At 34.6% G+C, this 21259-nt stretch overlaps 1 protein-coding gene across 2 annotated transcripts; it reads right to left on the bottom strand.

Annotated features, from left to right (window-relative positions):
• Positions 1 to 520: 520 nt before the first annotated feature.
• On the bottom strand, positions 521 to 12161 carry LOC143451383 (vesicle-associated membrane protein-associated protein B-like). Of its 2 annotated transcripts, none has more exons than XM_076951879.1 (6): positions 12011 to 12161; positions 11377 to 11529; positions 9835 to 9938; positions 7150 to 7221; positions 3439 to 3603; positions 521 to 1620 (listed from the first exon to the last, which is right to left on the bottom strand). In XM_076951879.1, exons 1-6 carry the CDS (start codon positions 12072 to 12074, stop codon positions 1504 to 1506), a joined length of 675 nt encoding a protein of 224 aa, XP_076807994.1. In that variant the 5' UTR covers positions 12075 to 12161; the 3' UTR covers positions 521 to 1503. The 2 variants fall into 2 exon arrangements, with proteins under 2 accessions (XP_076807994.1, XP_076807993.1); XM_076951878.1 differs by having other exon boundaries at positions 3439 to 3606.
• Positions 12162 to 21259: the final 9098 nt, after the last annotated feature.

Consider the following 21259-nt stretch of genomic DNA (forward strand, 5'->3'; position numbering starts at 1 on the left):
TTGTCGACAGTTTTGCTACTATATCATGATTCGCTTTGTGGTCCACTACCGTTTCGATACTTATATTGACTTTGAATTTGCCTTTCCTGGCCGATTACGGATCAATCGTGAATTTCCAAGGGGTCACCGATACTTTGTTGTCGTACTAGTCGTTGCCGTAGGGCTCGTGATACGATTCGAAGAGCCAAAAGAAAGCATTAATCTTAATGGGTCGAAGAAATTCGACAACCGGTCGAGGAATTTCGGCAAATGAAAATCGAAAAAAGTCGTGCTGGTCTAGATTCTAGATCATATCACACGTGATACCTATACTTCGAGAATGATTAAGTGTAATGACATGCTCTAGCTATGGTCAGTATTGTTCGTGAAGGCCAGACGCATTTGATGGTGTGTACAAAATTTCGGCTGACGGATTCCAGGATTCAGGGCTCTCCTTTTAAGAGCATTTTCTGTCGTACTTGTTTGGAAAAGCATTTTTTGTTTTATAGCATGCCTAGTCCGCAGTTGCTTTGAAGATAAATTGCAAACAGACAGCTCATTTTTATTATATTACATTTTATAGGAACGTGAAAAGCGAGAATTTTACTGATAAAGAATGTCTCCCAAAAGAATGCTAGTATAACGCCACTAATTTGTATAAACATTCATACGTAACACGTTTACGCTAACTAAATACTTCACACCAGCAAGTCAAGCACAACTGTATGTTTACATGACTTATATAGGCCTATGGCCAACATTTTAAAGACAAACATGATACAATAAAGATACATGCAGGGTAGTGCTTTTTAGTGATTATCTTCATATGTTCAGGCAAATTGAATAAAACATTGTAGTATTATTTTATTAGCACAATGTCTTCACCATTGTGAAGCTACAGCAGTATAATCTGTTATACACGTAATTGCTGTTTTAGCACAATCATGGCACAGAACTTAAATTAAGGTTATGTGTCGGTACAAACTTGCATTTTCTCATCACAGATTTTACTTAGATCTGTTCTGAGTTGCTGTAATAAACAAAAGGAATACAAAGATCCAAACTATATACAATACAACTTTCACCTTTAGGGGGTGCAGAAAATAAATTGAATGAGGATGTATGAGACATTTTTAAATTGTCTAATCAATCAATTGGTAAACAAACAGCAAATACAGTATGAACAGTTTAACACTTAGCAAACCACAAAGTTAATACATATGGTTCCTATATCAATGTGTGCACATTTGGGATATTCTATCTATTGAATAAAATGAATCGTATGGGTACTGCTTGTCATTTAGCAGGTATTAAGACATTTCGTTCAAATTAACCGCTATAAAAGCTTAACGTTGGATAAATAAGTATACAATGTTTATCAATACAACAATAAATAAAAGATATTGCATTGAAGATGTATATCTTTGCACTTTGCCAAATTCCAGATAATATTTTTCTGATCATCGTTCAATAAGAAATCCCATTCAATGTTATTGATTTCAGTGATGCGGACTGACTGCAATTTTATAGGAGAATATATCCTAATAAAACTCCCATAATAAAAGCAAGTATGATGAAAAGTGTGAATTGCTGGTTCTTCTGAATTTTGTTGTTCTCTGAAGAAGCTGGTGAAGGCTTGCTCTATTTTGGATATAAGGACAAAGATAAGAATAAAACTGACAACAGGCACAAATTTTTGGTTAATCAGTATTCTGCAATAGGCAATATTACATAATGAAATAAATACTCCACAGCTGCTTTAAACAGTTCTGTCCAACGTGGGGGGTGGCATAAAACTTTTTTGAAAGTTGTTAGGGAATGGTTACTATAACAGAATGTGACTTAAAAACCTGGTTCTGGAAGGCAGAGCCTCAAAGAACTTAAGCAAATGAAAAGCTCTGTTTAAGAAAATGATGTTAAGTAGCCATAATTTTGCTTGCTCTGACGAACCTCCTAAACTACTGTATTAAAAAAGTCCTCAACATTTCTCAAAGACCAAGCAAGGAAAATAGCCAAAGTAGAATTAACAATAATAACAGAACAAATTAAAACAAAATTTGCTAGAATTGGTTAACTTCAAATCATTACAAATTTGATTCAAATATCAATTAATATGGTTTACTTCATTGGTATTTTAACTAATTACTGCGATGAATTTATGGCAACTTTGGTTTTCCAGTAATTGTGCCAGATATTTCCCATAAATTACAGTAAGCAAGAACTTGTTGTTTTCAGGAGGAACTTTTGATCAATCGAGCATCTCACAAGTTGTGTTTGCAACCTATCCACAGTAACAATGATCCAGAAGAATGCAGTATACACAGCGAATGTTTGCAAAATTAAGATCTCTGTGTTTTCATTTTCACAAACTTTTCAAAACTATAAAATAAAATCAAATAAAATTGCAAAAATGGATCGCCTAAACCCTTAAAAAGTCACTGATTGCAAAAATGGCAGGGAAACACAGGTGTTTAACTGCGGAAGGGCTAGAAAACACAGCAACCATTTAAAAACAGGGAGAACAAACAGCAAAATTGAAACACTTTTTTAAATGAGCAAGACAGAGAAACAATCCAACTAGACGATTTAAAGCAAGGAGCAAGTCTGAAAACAAGCAAACTCTAATGATAAGAATAGTTGTCAGAAAGTATAATGAGAATGCATATGAACGAGTATATCAGAAAAAATTTTTCATCATGGTGTGGTTGTCAAACAATTGTCAAAATATGACAATTTTGCTGATTATTAAGGTCGAGAAGATTATGATGTCACAAAGTAAAACATTCTTGCTTAAAGACTGGTGTTTAAATCAAGTATGTCAGTGGCAGGTCAGCTAAGTCTTTTTGACAGTTTAACAACTCGTAGCAAGGCAATTAGTTGCAGTTGATTTTCATGTTATTTTTAGCATAGGTATGACCACTAAACCAATTTTAACAGTTTTCTGTTTTCATATTAGTAAAAAGGAGAATTTCTTTCAGTGATGTAAATGTTATTCTTTTCAATGACATGACCTTGAAAGCAGTAAAATTTCATTGATTTTGCTCTAATTGTTATTAAATCTGTCAAATCAAACTAAATATGTAGCAGATCTACATTAGCTAAAATCACTAATTTTGAAATTCTTTTCTTCGCTTTCTCCTCAAAAAAATAGAGGGAACTTCCAAAAGATTTGTTTTACATTTATGTGGACAAAAATTTTATGCTGTGAACGAAAACTGCTTTGAGACTAAATTAAGGCAATAAGTAACAACCTGACATGATGATGTTGGTAATATGGTGCGACGCTCTTTTAAAGAGCGGTTGCCCAGCTATGATCTTAAAGAAAACACTCCGAAAGAGGGTTACTACTAATATAATCAGAGACTAAACTACTTGTATATTTATTCATGAAGGCAAACATAACATCTCATTACATAAAAATACAGCTTAAATCAACTTCAAAATTCTTTACAAATGTACCTTTGCTTCATCATATAGTTGCTTCAGTTTAGCATTCTCTGATTGAAGCCTTTTACACTCCTCCATTATTGATTTAAGTTCAGCCTGCAGATCAGGAGCTTGTAAGCTTTGCTGAACAGAAGCAGGGACAATTGAAGGAGGTGCTTCCGAACTACTTTGATTTTTCTGCTTTCAGTTTAAAACAAATTGATAATTGTTTAACTGAAAATACTTAAATAACTAAACAAAACAAAAAACACAACTGCAGATATAACAAGGCTAAAAGGTAGTAAATGAAATGTTTGCACAAGTAAAACATAGTTAAAATAATTGAGAACCGGTATTAAAAATAAAAGTTAACTCTAGAGTGCCATCCTATGTCCTGCTTTTTTATTTTACTATATACTGATCGTATTGGGTTAACACAGTTCAGCTACCATCAACTTTATAGTTAAAATAAATCATGGTATATTCTGAATGTTTTGTTGTCTATAATAAAGACACCACGAAATATAATTAAGTACAGCAGAACCCCGGGTCGACCACCAACAGGATCATAGTGAAGTAGTCGAGTTAGCGCAATAACACAATACCGTCGTAATAATATAATATGATAATACATAATAATACAATAATGGTTGTGTTACGGGAGGTTCTATATTAACTGTTTCGTGACAACTTTATTGCGGTTATGCTTTGCAAATTGGAGCGGTCACATTAGCGAAACAAAAAGTTACACATTGCAATAGCAAGATTCCGTACCTCGTTGAAGAAGTTTTTAACCGGGGTTCTACAGTATTTTAAATTGATTGATTAGTTTAAATAAAGAAAATGCCAATGAATGTGCTCTACAGAGGTCGGCAAATCTGTGGGCCAAAACTAAACTTTGCAAGGTCACAGCGGGCCATAGTAATTTTCCAGTAACAATTCTATTTCCTTCACTGTTTATGAAGGTGTTAAAACATGCGAATTAGGGCATTTTAATCAGATTATCTCCTTATTTAGCTATAGATGAATACTAACAAAAGTAGTAACAGCTCACAACGAAAACACATAAGTTTATTGACAGTAGAAGATTAATGTTATTTTTGATGTTGTTTCATACTTGAAGGTTCCTGAAGTTCAGGTGGTAGGTTGGATGAAGCAAGAAGCATAACATCTTGCAAGTGCTCATCAGTAAGTTGTGTTCTCAACTTGTTCTTGGTGATTTCCATTGACGAAAAGAGTTGTTCACACGTGTAAGTGCTGCCAAACATTGATGCCAACTTTTTGGGGTGATTAATCAAGTTGGGATATTGTTTGCAATTGCACTCGATATGTTGACGAGAATTTATGTGTACAAGAACAAAGTTTAGGGTTTTATGCAACCGACAACACAGATTCTCTCATCTTATTTAACCTTATTAAGAGCTGCGTTACTTTAGTTGGACTCGACTTGAAAAATTGTCGTGGGCAAACATATGATGGCGCAGATAACATGTGTTGCCGTCTCACCGGTGTGCAAGCATGGTTTAAGCAGACTAATCCAGCGATGACATAATATTTACTGTGCAGGTCATCAAATAAATCTTGCTATACCAGATGCTTTCAACACCACTATTGAGAGTATTGCTGCCATTAGAATCTTAAGTGCTGTGGTGAATTTAATCATGGCTTCTCCTAAACGATTATTATCAAGCTACAATCAGTTTAAACTCAATAGCGACTGCAGCTCATTTAAATCTCGCCGACCATCTGTGATCTCGGGTTTTACGAGTTCCTACTCTGGATTCATTCCTTTCTCAGTATCAAAGCGTTCGGGATTGGTTGGCGAGTTTGTCAAACGATTTCTCATTTGACAGTTCCACTCATAGAAATGCAAATGCTCGTCTCCACTCTATGAAGAAATTTTTAACTTATTTCATGTTTCAAGTTTCACAATTTCTTCTGACGCACGTGCCGCCTATTCATGTTGAAGTCCAACGTCGTGGCATTACTGTAGGCCATTTTCAAAATCTTAGCGAAAATATGTATATCATCTTGTCTGGTTTTGGCAACAAACAGCGTGCGAAGCTGTTTTTCAAAAAATGTGAATCAGAATCAAGATACTTGGGCCTCCAACTTCCAAGTTTACCTCGTTGATCAGGTACGAGAAGCCTTGTGCTTTAGCAGACAGGAAATGCTTCTGCAAAAGAGTACTATCCGTCTCTCTACGTGAAAGTTCTCAAGGAATGCTGCATTGCACTGAAGAAAAGGTACCCTCAGGATGATTTTACATCAGTTTCAGCGGTTGAACATGCATTACTCCAACCAAGCAAACCTATTTCAACTTGCATTGCAGAGCTGTATGGCAATGATTTGGACACAAATCGTCTTAATCTTGAAATACAACAGCTTAGAATAGTTGCTGAGTCAAAATTATTTGAGCTAGTTTCTGTGATTTTTTTAAAGCCGATGCATGCTATAAAAATTTATTTCCAAATGTTCTGACCTTGCTTCGCATTTATCTGTCATTACCGTGTACCACCTGTGAAGCAGAACGATCTTTCAGTACCATACGTCGTCTGAAAACTTATTTGCGTACGACCATGTCTCAGAAATGGCTTAATCACTTTTGTATTTTAAACATGTTAAAGGAACAAGCAGACAAACTTGACTTAAATTCTATAATAAATGAATGGATTGAGTCAAACAGTTTGAGTCAAAAGGTTATATATATGCTTTTGTTGGAAGTGTTTTCCCATCTCTGGTCTTATACTATGTGACTTCTGCGCCCAAAATGAAAAGTACATTGAGTGTACTTCTGGTCGATCAATATACCAGTAATTTGGTGAATACAAATAAAAAATGACGAAATATGAGTGCTTGAAGTAACTGGAAGTTACGTCTTTACAGACTCCAAACAGTTTACCAAACCTTTACAGTTACTTGCATTCACGAGCGTGGAGTGTTTGTGAAGCAAAGACAAAGGATTGTGATGAAACAAAAAAATTTATTCACTATGCGCAGTGATGAACTGAGCACAGATGAAGTTCGGCACGGTGAATCATAGCTTTGTTCCCAACCTTAAAGTACGGTTTCTCTTATGGTAGTTTCTCGTACGTAGGCAATGTCAAATACTGCACGAAGGGCAGATTCAAAAAATATAATAGCACTCTGTCGGCCACATAGTTACTACAATTTGTAAAGGGACTGCGGGCCGGATGATTTTGCTTGGTGGGCGGTAGGTTGCCAACCCCTGCTTTACTGCGGGTACCGAAGAGGTTAAAAATGCTAGAAGAGGTATGCTGAGAAAGCACAAAAAAATTAACTTGTATGTCACATGTGTAACAACTAATAAAACTAAAGGCTATAAGCACAAAAAAGTCAGATATCTGTATTGTATACCATGTACAGTTGTGCACCAGGCCTACATCATGGGTCAAAGTTTGGGAAAAAACAGAGGTTTTAATATAACATGATACATATTTTCGACAATAACAGACAAAATTTTAGTTACATGGTGCTCAGCAAGTAAATACTAGTAGTTTAACATAAATCAGACTAGAAAGATGTTTCGCGTTTCTTGTGCAATGCAAATTAAAATTTTGCAGAGCGGGAATAAGAGATGTTTTTCGTAGCCAACACAAAAAGTATACTCTGTGGTGGTGCTCTACTTCGGCAACCTGGTCTATTTCACAACGTGGCCAATGATAAGTTGAGAGGGCTCGGGGGCAAAGCAATGTAATTGTAATTCATACATAATACACTTACATTTTCATTTTCTTCTTCAAAAACACATCTCAATTTAGAATCCATGAGATCTGCTTGGTCTGCATCCTGCCACTAAATAAACAAAAAAGAATTTCGATCTTATTAGTTAATTGCATTATTCCAGCATGATAATAATGGTGACATAAGGTAAAATAAATGTAAACCACATGAACATGACCATAACGTATGCAAACAAAATGCCACACAGCAAGCTTACAAGTTGAGTTCACAAACAATATTGAAAAGAATACTTTTGAATGATATTGGTTTACATGGCCTTAGCAGTGAATAACTGCAAAGCTAACAAAAAAGCAAAATAAACGAGCCATAATTTTATGAAATCCTATTAAAAAAGATCACTTGATGATGATAGCTTATACTGCATTAGTATATATTACTAGAACTATTTAGGTAGTATTTGTACTGTACTTGTTACAACCACGATCATTAACACCACCAATAGTCATATTGCCAACATCACACAGTTAATTTAACTAGGGCACAATACTGTTTCTATATGAATGCAACAATCTCATAAAAACATTCCAGAACAACTACCGTGCAGTACTTGCAAATACTTAATACTGTATTATACTCAATCATGCAAACTTGAAAGGTTTTCTATTTTATCAGTAGGATTAAATGTTGTTCAGACTTAGATAAAACATAATAGAATAGATCAGTATAAACCAGTTATGGTCAAACGTCCTAAATCGGGCGCACGCAGAATGGTCACCAAAAAATGCGCACAGGTCATTATAAGAAACAAACAAAAAATAAGTTATCGCCTTCCAGGTCCTTTTGTTGACCTGTCTTTAATCTAACCATATGATAAAGATAGGCTCATTGCATGTGGTCTGACCTTCTCATCTGAACGTATTTTATGCCAATAACATGTTTCACATTGGCTGGCTGAACTTTGTTGCGGCACGTTCTACACTGTTAAATTCAAAAAAGTTTTTATTTGTTCTATGAAAAAAAAACTTTAACACAGTGGACCAATGAGGACATGAAAAATGCTACTGATAAATTTCTAAAGGTAAAGGGAATTAGTGCAAGTGGCGTATTTGCTGCAGTGAAGCGTGTATTCAATGATGTCAAGTCTATATATAGACGAGAGGTGGCAACAAAGCTTTTGATGTGAATATCTTGTGTGGTATTCTTTGTTTGCTTTGCAACGTTTTGCAGCAATCTTAGTGCTATTTATTATTTGTTAATGCCTTTTTTTCTTTTTTTATTAGGTGTTGTGCCCCACGTGTTTTGTTTAGTGTTAAGTCTCACGTGTTTTAATTTTTCTCAGCTGTTATGTCTCACTTCGTTAAAGTCATCATAAAAAGGTGAAAAACATCATCTTAGCCTATTGTTGTACTTATCAATTTTATTAGGTTAAGCGACGCAATTCGATAAGGGTTCATGAATAATGTCATCGGATACAGATTAAGTTGAAAAAGGCCAACCGTCAAGAAATTCAAAGAGGCAGATAATTGACTTTGATATTGACAGCACGCCATTTTATTGTAGGCAGACAATACTATTTGCTATATTTACATTTTACCTTCACCAAACATAATACATATTAACAAAAAGTAGTGAGTCTTAATTCAAACCGTAAGTGGCATTGCAACTTAATAGCATTGGGATTACGAAGTAATAAACAAAGAAAGTTGCAGATTTACCAAAACGAGTACATAATTAATTTCTGAACTAGTTAGGTACTAAAAATAGTCATAAAGTACACTTGTACGTTATCATATTAAGTTGTGCATCAACTGTTCCGTTTATTTGGCATGTGTCTCGTGAAACAATTTGAGTGAATCGTTTTTTTAACATCAATACTCACCGGGTATGTTTGGGGACCAGTGCGGCTAAATTGATGTTTTTGGCCCGCAATATCGCAGTGCACATAGCTAGTTACATGAAAAGTAGTTGCTGTTGTTTAAAGTTTTATTATTACTAAGTGTAGATAGGTACCATCCCCCCCCCCCCCAAGTATGACTTATTGCAAGTTGATGCACAAGCAAACTTGTAATTGGAAAGTTTCCAAAAGAGTGCGCCTAATTAGGACGTTTGCCATAATATTCCACCATCTGGCTATTAAATCCAATTTGTTTTGGGACAGAAATTTCCAACGTAAATTACATTATAAAAAATAACTCCAGGCTTTGCTTTATATATCTGTTTTCAATGCTATGTGCACTGTATTTGTAAGTGAACAAAGACTTTTTCCGACATAACTCACAGTTCCTGAACGTACCATCAATTAACACAGAAAAAAACTGAAATATTTGATCTTCCTTAGAAAATATTTACACTTTAACAAACTATGCTACTACGTTTTTGCTGTGTTGAATAAATTATTGATTGCATTTTTATTATGCAGGCACAGCATTTTGTTGCTGGTCCACATGCACTACTAAAAGTTTTGCGAACAAAACATAAATCTGAAAATTTATGAAATCCAAAATGGGGTGGGACCAAGATGATTGAACAAAGCAGCATTTTTGGTATTATGTATGAAAGTTTACAACTTGATTTAATTATCATGTACTTTTCTCGTCTTTTTAGTTTTATGTTCAACCGAGGTATACAATAAATTCAACATGTTTCAAATATCTGTAAAAGTTCATCATTATTTGTAAAAATTAAAAAAAATAACGCTGACTAGACAACAAGCAACATACATACCAATTTTTCCACGTCGTCCACTTTTTCTGGAGCAAACATAGACTGAACCATAAATTTGTGTTTACCTTTGTCCTGACTATCAGAATCCATTGGCTGGAGCATGACTTAAAACATATTTCTTAGGTATTAGTATAAATCAGAGATGGCCAACCTTATTATATTTGTAACAAGGTATAATACTTATACTAAAATGTAACCATGTAACACTTGTATATGTAAATACAAAATTTTTACAAGTTTATATATACTCCTATTTACAAAGATAGGTCATCTGGCATAGCAGTGGACGGACTAATAAACCAATAATGTTGTTGTAACCAGCAGATTTTAACCTCAAACCTTGCCAACGCAATTAAGTTACAACCAATACGTTGAAAGTGTTTTGAAATCGAATATATGCTACGTTTCAGTTGGTTAACTTTCCTTGCATCCATTTCTGTAAAATTAGCTTACTACATTTTGCACTAAATTAGTAAGGGAGACGGAGGGAATAAAAACGTTGGACAACATGGTGTGAATGCTTTGACCACTTAATGGTTACACATACATGGAATATGTTAGAAAAGCAAGAATGGGGAGAAAATTTTTCATGTCTTTTAAACAATCGCTCTCCATAAACGAAAAAAGACATGTAAAACAGCATAAAAGAAACGTTAATTAAAATTAATTGCATGTACATATACTAGTACCAGATACTCGGTGACTCTACACCAGGGGTGCCCAATAAATCGAGAGCATGACAATAAAAAATTGATAGAACTTTTAGTTTTTTTTACATTCGAGAAAGGTGTTCTGAGTTAAAGTGCCTACATAACTAAATAGCCCTTTAACTACCTACATTTAGCAATTGATCTAATGGTAACCTTACTGGTCGATCATTTTGTCTGGGTCATTGTAAATGTAGCTCGAGTGCCCCAAAAGTATGGACACCCCCGCTCTACTCTCATAGTAGTGACATTTGGTCTAGGAGAGCAATTTCAAACTTGGGTAAAGCCACAAAAATATTAAACAAATAAAAAACGGAGTGGAAGCTTTCGAAAAGTAGTAGACTTCCTATCCTGACAACTAACCAATTTTGAATAACTCGCGACTTCAGATAGCTGAATGTAATTTCTTCAGTTCTATCAGATTAAAGTTAATGAGCTTCCAGTGAATCAACTGGAAAACGAATTCGGTAACAGTACTTGGGCGATGAATAATTTTAATCATCGTCAAGTATTAGTTATGCGAAGATTGAGGATATCTATTTTAATAACATGCCAATACACCACTTTTTCAGTGCCATACCAATTATGTTACGGTTCAACAGGTTGTCTTATAATTCTTTAAAAGTCTGCTAAAATGTGGTGTATAAAATAATTCAATCAAAAGATCTACTTTTTCTTGGAATACAATGTTCCACCAACAATCATGCAATGCACCATAATCGGTGCACGTGTCCAAGGTAGGCCATCACAGGTATAAATGCATTTCTTATAAAAACTCTAAAATAGCAACTTCCTGGAAGTTAATAATGTTTACAAGAGGTTTACCAAACCGTACCAGAAACATTGACATGACCACTTGGTTCAACAAATCCACTGTTTGGTCGCACACAATATCTTCTTGGTGCAGTAGTCTTTACTTTAAAACACACTCTTTGACTTGAGGGATTTGTGAGTTTTAAATGTGAAGTTACTACTTCACTAAAGGGTCCTGAAAAATAAAAGAATAACTTGGCATTTTGGATTTGAATGCTCTGGTTTCGGTATTATGAATTACCCAGCCCTACTAACTCCATTACCAATGCGAATTTTACGTGTACCAGTATCTGTTTACTAAAATCTCCTTGGTCAAGAGTATCTTTGTTAATGATCCAACATATATACAGCGTAGTAATAACAAAGTAAGCTTAATTAGTAGGTTACATTGACTTTTCATAAACTTGCCGACTATTGTTAATTATGTAATTTTCAGATATATATTTATCTAAATCGGCATCTTCAATATCTGCGAGCATATACGACAATGTAATTTATTGACCTCTATAGCTTAATAGAAAATACTGAAGAGGCCGAGTAAAGCAAATTATAAACTGAAATTAAAGGACGCCATTCGGCAGATTAGGTATATAGCAAACTTATCTTGCTCTAACTAAAGTGGTATAGTATGTGCAAACATTAATATAGTGTATCACCTTTAAAATGCAGTTCACTTGGTGGTTCAATTTCTAACACTTGAGGTTGCCTATGACGTGACATAGTGAAACTTGCTTTAAATTTATAATTTTTCTTTACCAGCCACTAACCTACAAAAAAGTTTGCTTTAATGCATAATATATAAAAACACAACTACCATCACCAACAAAATCGTTGTAAAATGCAGAAAACATATCACTAGCCTATTTAATGTTAAGCTGCCAGATAGCTTACAATGTAATAAGAAATCCTTTAAAACGAAAAGTGTTGCATGTGTTGCAAAACGTCTTGCAAAGAAATTCAAAACCGTAAGATTTATTTTAAATGCTTAACATGCATATTTTGAAAATCAAGTTAGCACAACACTACAATGGATATGTCCAACATTGTATTGTATTTTTCTCCAGTAAGTTACACAAATCAAATGCGAACTGGTACTGTATCCACCACTCAGTTTGCAGTCTGCTATCAGTCAACACTAACAAGAGCTGCAATCTGCAGAAAGGTTTCAGGAACACAAGGTTTCAACCTGTTAACTTTCAGAGTGCAACAATAGATATCATGAGGTAGAGACTTAGAGGTGGGGGACCAAAATCTAAAATTACCCCATGTGTCCAAGCCTGCGACTGAATTACAGTGAGCTGTTACTTACCTCCATAGTACTAACACTGACATAAAGCAACTGTAAGTCAGTGGTTGAGAATAACTAATTCTCAGTCTGTATTTTGTAGCACCTGCACATCAGATAAAAATTTCATATAAAAACTTTTTGGACACTTGACTTAATAAGCCTTAATTCAGATACCAAATATAGCCGCTTAATAGTCTGCAAACTCATCAATTATTCTTGTTAGCAAAATTTGCTTCATCAAAAATGCTTTGAACAAAACACGAAGGACAATAAAACTGTGAGGCGCAGGTACCCTCTACAGTAAAGAGTAAGGACATAATCATAGCAGCAAAAAAGTACGAAACGATTAAAGCATGTGACAACAATCTTTTCCTTTTAAAATAAATCTTTGTTGTCAGTATGAAAGCATGCAGAGAAAGCATTCTCAGTTCTTATTAATTTCCAATCGAATTTTGTCTAGATGGAGTTATTTTGTTTCAAGTGACCTGCAACTTCCTGACATACCGTTTGTTTTCGCGTGTCCTATGCATCAGAGCCGAGCCTTCAAACACTACATGACTGAAACAATTTGTTCAACTTAACCTGACATTTTTAGGGGGTGCTTTAAGAAACATTTTTCAGAATAACGCTGAATTTACTAATAAAAAATTGTCTAAAAATTTAATACAAAAAACATCTCATGTCTATTTTTAAAAAATCAACCAATCAGAAAACGGGTAAACTAACACGAATACATGTGAAAGTGAAAAATTTTGTTTTTGTACACTGGCAGAAATTACGTAGACTGGCTGTATTTGAAGAAAAATTGAGTCCACTACAAAAAAGTTACAATTACTTGTATAATTATTGGCTAAACAAAACAGTTCCTAAGTATGTTAGGCAGGATAAAATTATACAAGTGACAATACAAATTTTGTCGCTATACATTGATTATACCTTGCTTTATTTAGGCTTTTATCAGCATAAAACGTTTTTCCATACACTGGCTACCCAACCCTATCCAATCTTTCATCAGTGCATATCTACACTAAAACTTCTTGTGTGTAACTATACATTTATCTAACATCAATATGTAAATTGTTTTGTCACTCAACTTTGAACAGTTTTTAATCGGAATAATGTTGCCGGCTTGCTGCTAATCGGACTTACGTCCTGTATGGAAACTTTGTATGAGAAATTCCGTTTAATTTTATCTTATGACAATGCACATACCAGTATAAGCAGAACAAAGCCTATCGCTTTTGAATCGGCTCCATTTATTAAAATAAAAATCTATTGTGACGAAATTGTTTTCATACTTATGGTGTGGCGTAAAATACAGCCTAGACCAGTGGTTCCCAACCTTTTTTGGTGTCGGGGCCGAATTTCAAACTTGAGAGTACGTATGGAGCCGCATGAAAATACTCAAGTAATTATAACGAAAATTTTAAAGCATGAAATCATGTACCAACGAATAGCAACACTAACAAGAAAAATAACACAAATCAATTTAATGTCCGACTTGGCATTGGCTTTCAGCTTTAACAACTTTGTCAAAGCGAGGCGAAATTGTGGTTTAGGATTCAGGAGGCGGTTTATGATTCACAATAAGTAGACAATGGACCGTTCACAACAGTATAAAGTAGGCTACAAGGTGTAACTGTAAGATGTAAAATGAAAAATTTGTAAACAATTTTGACCTAACGCTATAAATTTTGACCAATTTTTGACTTTTTTTGACAAGTCAAAAAATAATCGCCCTAATTATTACAAATAGATTTTTTATTTTTTTGTGGGATTTTCAGGGGTCATTGAGAGCCGCAAGAAAGCTACCTTGGAGCCGCATGCGGCTCTAAGAGCCGCGGTTGGGAACCACTGGCCTAGACCCTATATTTTGGCATAAATCTCCCTGTGCTAAAATGTACGTTTTCCATACAGGAATTACGGTAACATACCATGACATAGAGCAATACTAGTCAATACCCAACCCAATACTACAGAGTATGGCATGAGCACACCAGAGTTCTTTTGCACAAAACAGTAAAACAACAAAAAGAAGACACTGATGTTTGTTTCCTTTTCTATTGCAAAAGGCTATGCCTTGCCTACTACAAACGCCAGACAGGTTGGGCCACGAGTCGCAGTGCACACCAGCTGAGTCCGTGCATAGCGAAATTTTGATTCTGCAACTCCGAGATCTCGGCAAAAACTACCATACTCTGCAGCGCTAGCCTATATGTATGGCAGCTAAGGTATAATACAAAGAATAATGGCATGACCATGTTATCATAACGTAGCCTACAGCCTTAGAAAGTACTGGTAAGTGGTAGGCCTTTAAAGCGTTGTGCACTGATGGACAGTCTGATGCATACAGTCAGTATACAGTAGTAAAGTTGGCTCCTCCAGCGCTGGCTTTATATGGTAGAGTGCTCTGGGGGCCAGCTTTGATGGGAGCCCTATCATTTAAGTGCATTTTCGCCTAGTTTAGCTCTATAAACTCCTTTAAAACAATTAATCATAATTAGACTAACGGTAGTTCTTGTTACATTACAATCACAGTATAGATTTGGGCATAAACTTAACAGTATCAGCTTAAATATAAAAAGTAATGGCAACCAACTATAGAAATGGAATACTTAAGCCTATAATCTTGCAACAAAAAGTCTGAAATATTATGGCAATAAACTGATTCTAGTTCCACCAATGACTAGATATAAAAAGGGTATAAGTATACTGCGAAATAAATATAGTTACCGTTGCTATATAGTTATTGTGATTATGTAACGACAAAATAGACTTTGACATCTTTGGCTCAAAAAGAAAAACAAATCACTGCAAAAGTATAATCCAGGGTATAAGTCATCTTTTTTCTGAAAATAATGAGCCAAAAAACCAGAGGCTTATATGCCCAAAAAAAATTCTTGAAAAAAATTATGTCTCAAATTAAAGTTGATTTATCGACCATGTTTCAAAATGACCGCTTTAAAATAAAAATAATGCCTAAGCAGTAATGTAGGTAAATTTTTCATCAGACAAAATGTCTCAGCTCTTTGTGGTGGCAGCAAAGCGATAACGACTTTTAAGGAAAAAGGCGAACACAATGCAAGGTATTGCGGTAATGGAACACTGTGACATGTACAGAACTATCAAACTAAAGCCCATTACACTGTGCAGCACTAAGATTTACAACTTGGTTAAAAAAAGACGAAATAAGTAATAAGTTGTGATAATTTGTTATTTGATACACGGTTATCTAGCTTGCCTTTATCGTCTTAATTATAAAAGTGCGTGTGCCAGCACAATATAATGAACTTGCAAATTTGGCCCACGACCTACATTTCATTGGCAGGATTCACGTGCAAAAGCTCAGTTGTCTTTATCAGTCACAAACTTTGTGCTGTGGTGTTATTACGATTAAGCACTTGCCATTTAAATACATCTTCTCTTCGTTTTCACTACCCACCAGCAAAAACGATTAGTAAAATAAGACATGTCTTTAACTTTTTGCAGTTTTAACAAATGAGAACGTCAATGCAAACAATTCGGATAATGTTCCAGTAGGCCTAGTGATAAAAAGTAGTCTTCTTTATGATGCATAACGTTTGTCACAAAAGCAAAGTGACTATTTTACTGTAAGTAGGTCATGCAGGCCATTGTTAAAGACAAGCAGTTATACGATGGGTATGCGAAAAATCGATTGAAGCTATTTGGGGTTTAATTTAAGTCAAAATTTATATGGAAACTTAAATTTAGGTTAGGTTTATTGGCTATGTTATAACATTTAAATTTGGATAAACCATAAAATATAGCTTTCAAGGAAGAATATTTCCAATGAAATAGATGCAGCTAAATATGTCTGCTTGGCAGCATTTTAAAATAGCTTTCTTATCGTAAACTCCTCATGAAAACATTGTATGATAGTGGCGTCACCATACGACATATTTTCAAGCTCACAACAGTGCGATTTGCCAGCTTTACCAGTAATAAAACTGAGTCATATTATAATGAATTCATAGCATTCATCTGGAATGTATTGTATATATTGTATGGTCAAACCTCCTAATTAGACGCACTTTTTTGGAAAATTTATAAAATTTACAAGTTTGCTGGTGTATCAACTTGCAATAAGCCACACTTGGATGGAAGATGGTACCTATCTACACTTAGTAATAATAAAAGTTTTAAATAACAGAAAGTACTTTTCGTGTAATTAACAATTTGCACTGAGATTTTATTGCGGACCAACAACATCAAATTAGCTGCACAGGTCCCCATAACATAGGTGGGTTCATAGATGATTCACTCGATTTGCTTGACGAGACACATGCCAAATAAACGGAACAGACGATGCACAACTAAATACGATAACATGCAGCTGTAATCTAAGATTATTCTCAGTACCTAACTAGCTCAGAAATTAATTACTCACTTTGGTAAATCTGCAACTTTCTTTGTTTATTACTTCGTAGACCTAATACCATTTAGTTGCAATGCTGGGCCTACTTACGGTTTGAATTAAGACTCACTAATTTTTGTTAATATGTATTATGTTTGAAGGTAAAATGTAAATGTCGCAAATACTATTGTCTGCCAACAATAGAATGGTGTGCTGTCAATATCAAAGTCAATTATCTGCCTCTTTGAATTTCTTGGCGTATGGCCATTTTCAACTTATTCTGTATCCGATGACCTTATTCATGAACCCTTATCGAATCGCATCGCTTAACCTAATAAAACTGATAAGTACAACAATAGGCTAAGTTGATGTTTTTCACCTTTTTATGATGACTTTAACGAAGTGAGACATAACACCTGAGAAAAATTGACATAAGCATAGATAGATAGATCTAATTGGTACCATAGCACCTAATCTAATTTGTTTTCTTTGGTGCACATCACATCATCCTCAAAAGTTAAAAAAATAGTAGGCTATATCAGAGGACGGGAAACTAGACTATGGCTCGAGAACCATATGTGGCTCTTTTGATGACGGCATCTGGCTCGTAGATAAATATTTGCTGGCATTTATTAGCACGATTGTTACGAATAAAACTTTTTCTCTATTTGTAAGTCGCATTAACAGTAAGAAGCATCTTATTAAAGAGTAAATTCAGACATTTAACGTTGTCTAAAATTGTTAGTTTTGCTTAAAAACGCATACGTTAGTTGCATTAACCGTTGAAAAATATTATGTTGCTTTCACGGAAATACAATTAAAACTATGTAGCTTTCATGGCTGCCTTAGCCAAAAAGGTTCCCGACCCCTGGGCTATATTGTTCATATTTTGAACAGGATTAAGTACCGGTACAACAAATAATAGCCTTTTGGTCTGTAACCTTATTTTGCCTATACTGACTTAGTCATTCCATATAAAGATCTAATTATGACGAAACATAAACACTATCCCTTCATTAAGTTGGAAAACTACATAAAAATCTTAAATTTAGCTTAGCTTTTATGGTGTCACTGTGAAATTTCCGTGCAGATTTCAAATTAGATTTCTGCCAACAATATAACAAAAACGTCGGAAAAAATAAATAAACTAGAAGTATCCAACAAGAAATAAACTGTATTAATTCATAGATGGGTTTATTGGCCATGCTAGCTGTTACTGATAGGCACTGTTTCTTCACACGATTCGTCAAGGATTAGCTCACAGAAAAGGGAAAAAGGAAGGCACAGATTAACCATTAGTATGAGCTAACGGTAAACATTCCATCTTTTAAACTAAAGCAATCGTTGTAAGGCTAATCGCATGTAAAATGATTAATCCAACCGAACAACTGTCGGTGTCACCAGATGGTTTCTTTCGGCCATAAAAGTGACGTCATACTTTGACAAAGGATTTTATTACCAAAAGCGTTCATCCTATTTTAATTTTATTTTAATGCAATCTCTTCTCTTTACCCCAGATACCGTAACACTTTAATGATTTTATGACTTTGCTTCCGACAATTACGTAACAAATTTTATGACTTTTGTAAAAACGTTTATTTAGTTGCAACATTCTATTTGAATAAGGTATTGGAGACTAAACTGCAGACTTTATACTGTGTTAGCAGTTAGCATACTACAATATTTATTATAGTTATTTTCGTTTTGTGATCCTGACAACAAGTCTTGCTACAAGCTTGTCATGAATTTTAAGCTATGATCTTCTTTTGAAGAAATCAAGTTGGGAATGAAATTAATATCCGAAAGTCAGCAGTCAGTGGAAACAAAGTATACTTGTAATACTACATTTTCACAGTACATCTGCAGAAGCAAGCTTATGCTTGCAAAAGCTCGTGTAGAAAAATATAAAGTTAACTTTAAGAATGCCAAACTATATCCTGTTTCTTATTTTACTGTAATACTAAGGTTTGTGATGGTAATTGTAATGCTAATGTTATTTCAACAGATTGTGGGGATGGCGATGTTGATTGTTTTAAGGTTGGCCTAAAGCCAAAGGCTTTTAGTCTTTCTTTTAGAACTCCTAGACAATTGTGTCTTTGACTCTGTTGCGCCTGCTTTCTCTAATTGTTTCTTTAAATCAGCACCACATTCATAAAGTCTAAATTGTTATATTGTTCGAAATGTAGTCGTAGTCACATCAGAAACAATTTCATCACCATTTCACATTCAAATAGAGCTATCACTTGAATTCAATAATGAATAATCCAGAAGGTAAACGGATAAGATGAGAAGAGAGAGATTTAACCAAACCTAAGTTTTTATACCGCTGTATCCAACCAATGGGCGACAGACCTGTGTTGCTTGCCATGCTACGTGTAACATGTCACATGTATTATTCTACATCATCTACTTTTCATCAAGTACCATCAAAACTTTGCGCCGTAAACACAATGGCTACTTGACACACTTCAGCTATGGGTAGTATGTCGGTTTAGCCCTACAATATTTGAATAACCGATTAAGCAAGAAAAATACACCTGTTTAAATATTAAATTGCATCTAACTTGAGAACACACAATCCCTTTAAAATGTCAATTATAGAACTTATTATAATTTATTATCACGACCAGCACAATAATTCCCCCAATTTATAAAAGTTTTGAGGTAGGAATGTTGGCGTTGGCAGCGTTCAGGTTCTTGAGAATGAAGCATTTGTGTTCTCTCCAGCCAGATTCTCGCAATCATCGAAAATCACACGTCTTGACACATGCAATAGAAAAAAATAGCAGTAAAGATTCTTCGCTAATACTATGTTGTATAGAAGGGTTTTTAAATATTTTGATATTTTTTTATAGCTTTTACTTATACCACAACCAAAGTAATATCGTATCGTAAATGTAATTGCACACAAAACATAACACAAGAGATTGAATGAAATTATTGCCATTATAACTAAATGCATTTCAATATTTTGACACAAATGATATCGGACAACGCGTTTGGTTTGCCGAATTTTTATTGCAAGATAATGTAAGCATAAGGGTGGGTTAGGGTAAAGGGGATTTGCAATGCAGGAGAAGAAAATAAAAGTTCGATCAGTCTGAATAATAAGTTTAAATCGCCATTCGCCTCCATTCGCTTTCTCCTTGCATTTGTTGTATGCAAGTTTAGCGGACCCATATGTAAATCGAGGCTATATCGGGACAGTCACAAATTAACAGGTTCTGACTTATACAGGATCGCAGCTTGCAACCTGGTATATGATGACAAACAAGGCAAAATAATCGTACGGCGTGTGATAACGCTAGTACTTAATGTATGTCATTTATGAAAGCAATAAAGGTGGGTTAATATAAAATGTAGTTAAAAGTGCTTAGCGTAAGAAAAGACTAAAAGAATGCTTTGTAGGTAGATAATGGGGAGAAGCCTAAGTGACCGTTGATAAGTATTTGGCTTAGTTAGCCTATGTCCATGCAAATAAAGTAACATAAAAAATCATCTACCTCAAAACATAATATTGAAAAATAAGTAGGCCTATAGATAGAAGTTGATAGGGGGGTAAGGAATACATTAACTTTTAGTTCAAGTTTGATTTCTTGTTTATGATAAAATGATGCGTGGATTACGCAGAACAAACATAAGGTATAACTCAACGTCATTAAGGAGAATTCAAGTCTGGTCAACAACTGAATTGCAAGATCCCAAAATAAAATTTCAGCATTTACAAAACAACTCATGACGTAACCGTCACAGTACTTTTTTTGTAGAAGATGTTGCTCCCAATGCAATACTTGCCGCTATTATGCTCCCGGTAAAGGTCACTCCAGGTCAAAACATATGTGTTGTTAATTGCTTGCAATTTTAGTTGAGATTTCTCGATTTAAAAAGATCTACAGTTTCTATAATTTGTATTATTCATTTGTATTTTTGAAAATACACTTTCTAAAATTTTTAAATTATTACTTAAAAGTATTGGGACCGACTGAAATTTCTTGAAAAAAGTAATTCGGTACAGAGATTCGGTGTTTTTTTCAAAAGTACCGCGATACTTCCCAGTTCCCACGTATGGGTGCTGTACAATTTCTCAATATTACGAATAACCAAGAACATAAGTAATACTATTGCTTATAAGATGTCTATTGAGTTGCAATGACCATGACTAGCTTATGTCTTAGCCCACAGCTCATCTGTTGATTTCGATGATTCATTCAGTTAACGCTCTCTGTCTCTACTCTCTGCTCG

This window comes from Clavelina lepadiformis, chromosome 4, assembly GCF_947623445.1.
Source record: "Clavelina lepadiformis chromosome 4, kaClaLepa1.1, whole genome shotgun sequence".
NCBI lineage: Eukaryota > Metazoa > Chordata > Ascidiacea > Aplousobranchia > Clavelinidae > Clavelina > Clavelina lepadiformis.

Bases quoted from the DNA above. Each gene is read 5' to 3' on its own strand.
- LOC143451383 (XM_076951878.1), bottom strand. From the start codon at position 12,074: ATGTCACGTCATAGGCAACCTCAAGTGTTAGAAATTGAACCACCAAGT. The intron at 9,939-11,376 runs GTACGGTTTGGT...ATATGTTTTAAG, and splicing joins TGGTCATGTCAATGTTTCTG to TCATGCTCCAGCCAATGGAT. The intron at 1,621-3,438 runs GTACATTTGTAA...TATCCAAAATAG, and splicing joins AACTATATGATGAAGCAAAG to AGCAAGCCTTCACCAGCTTC.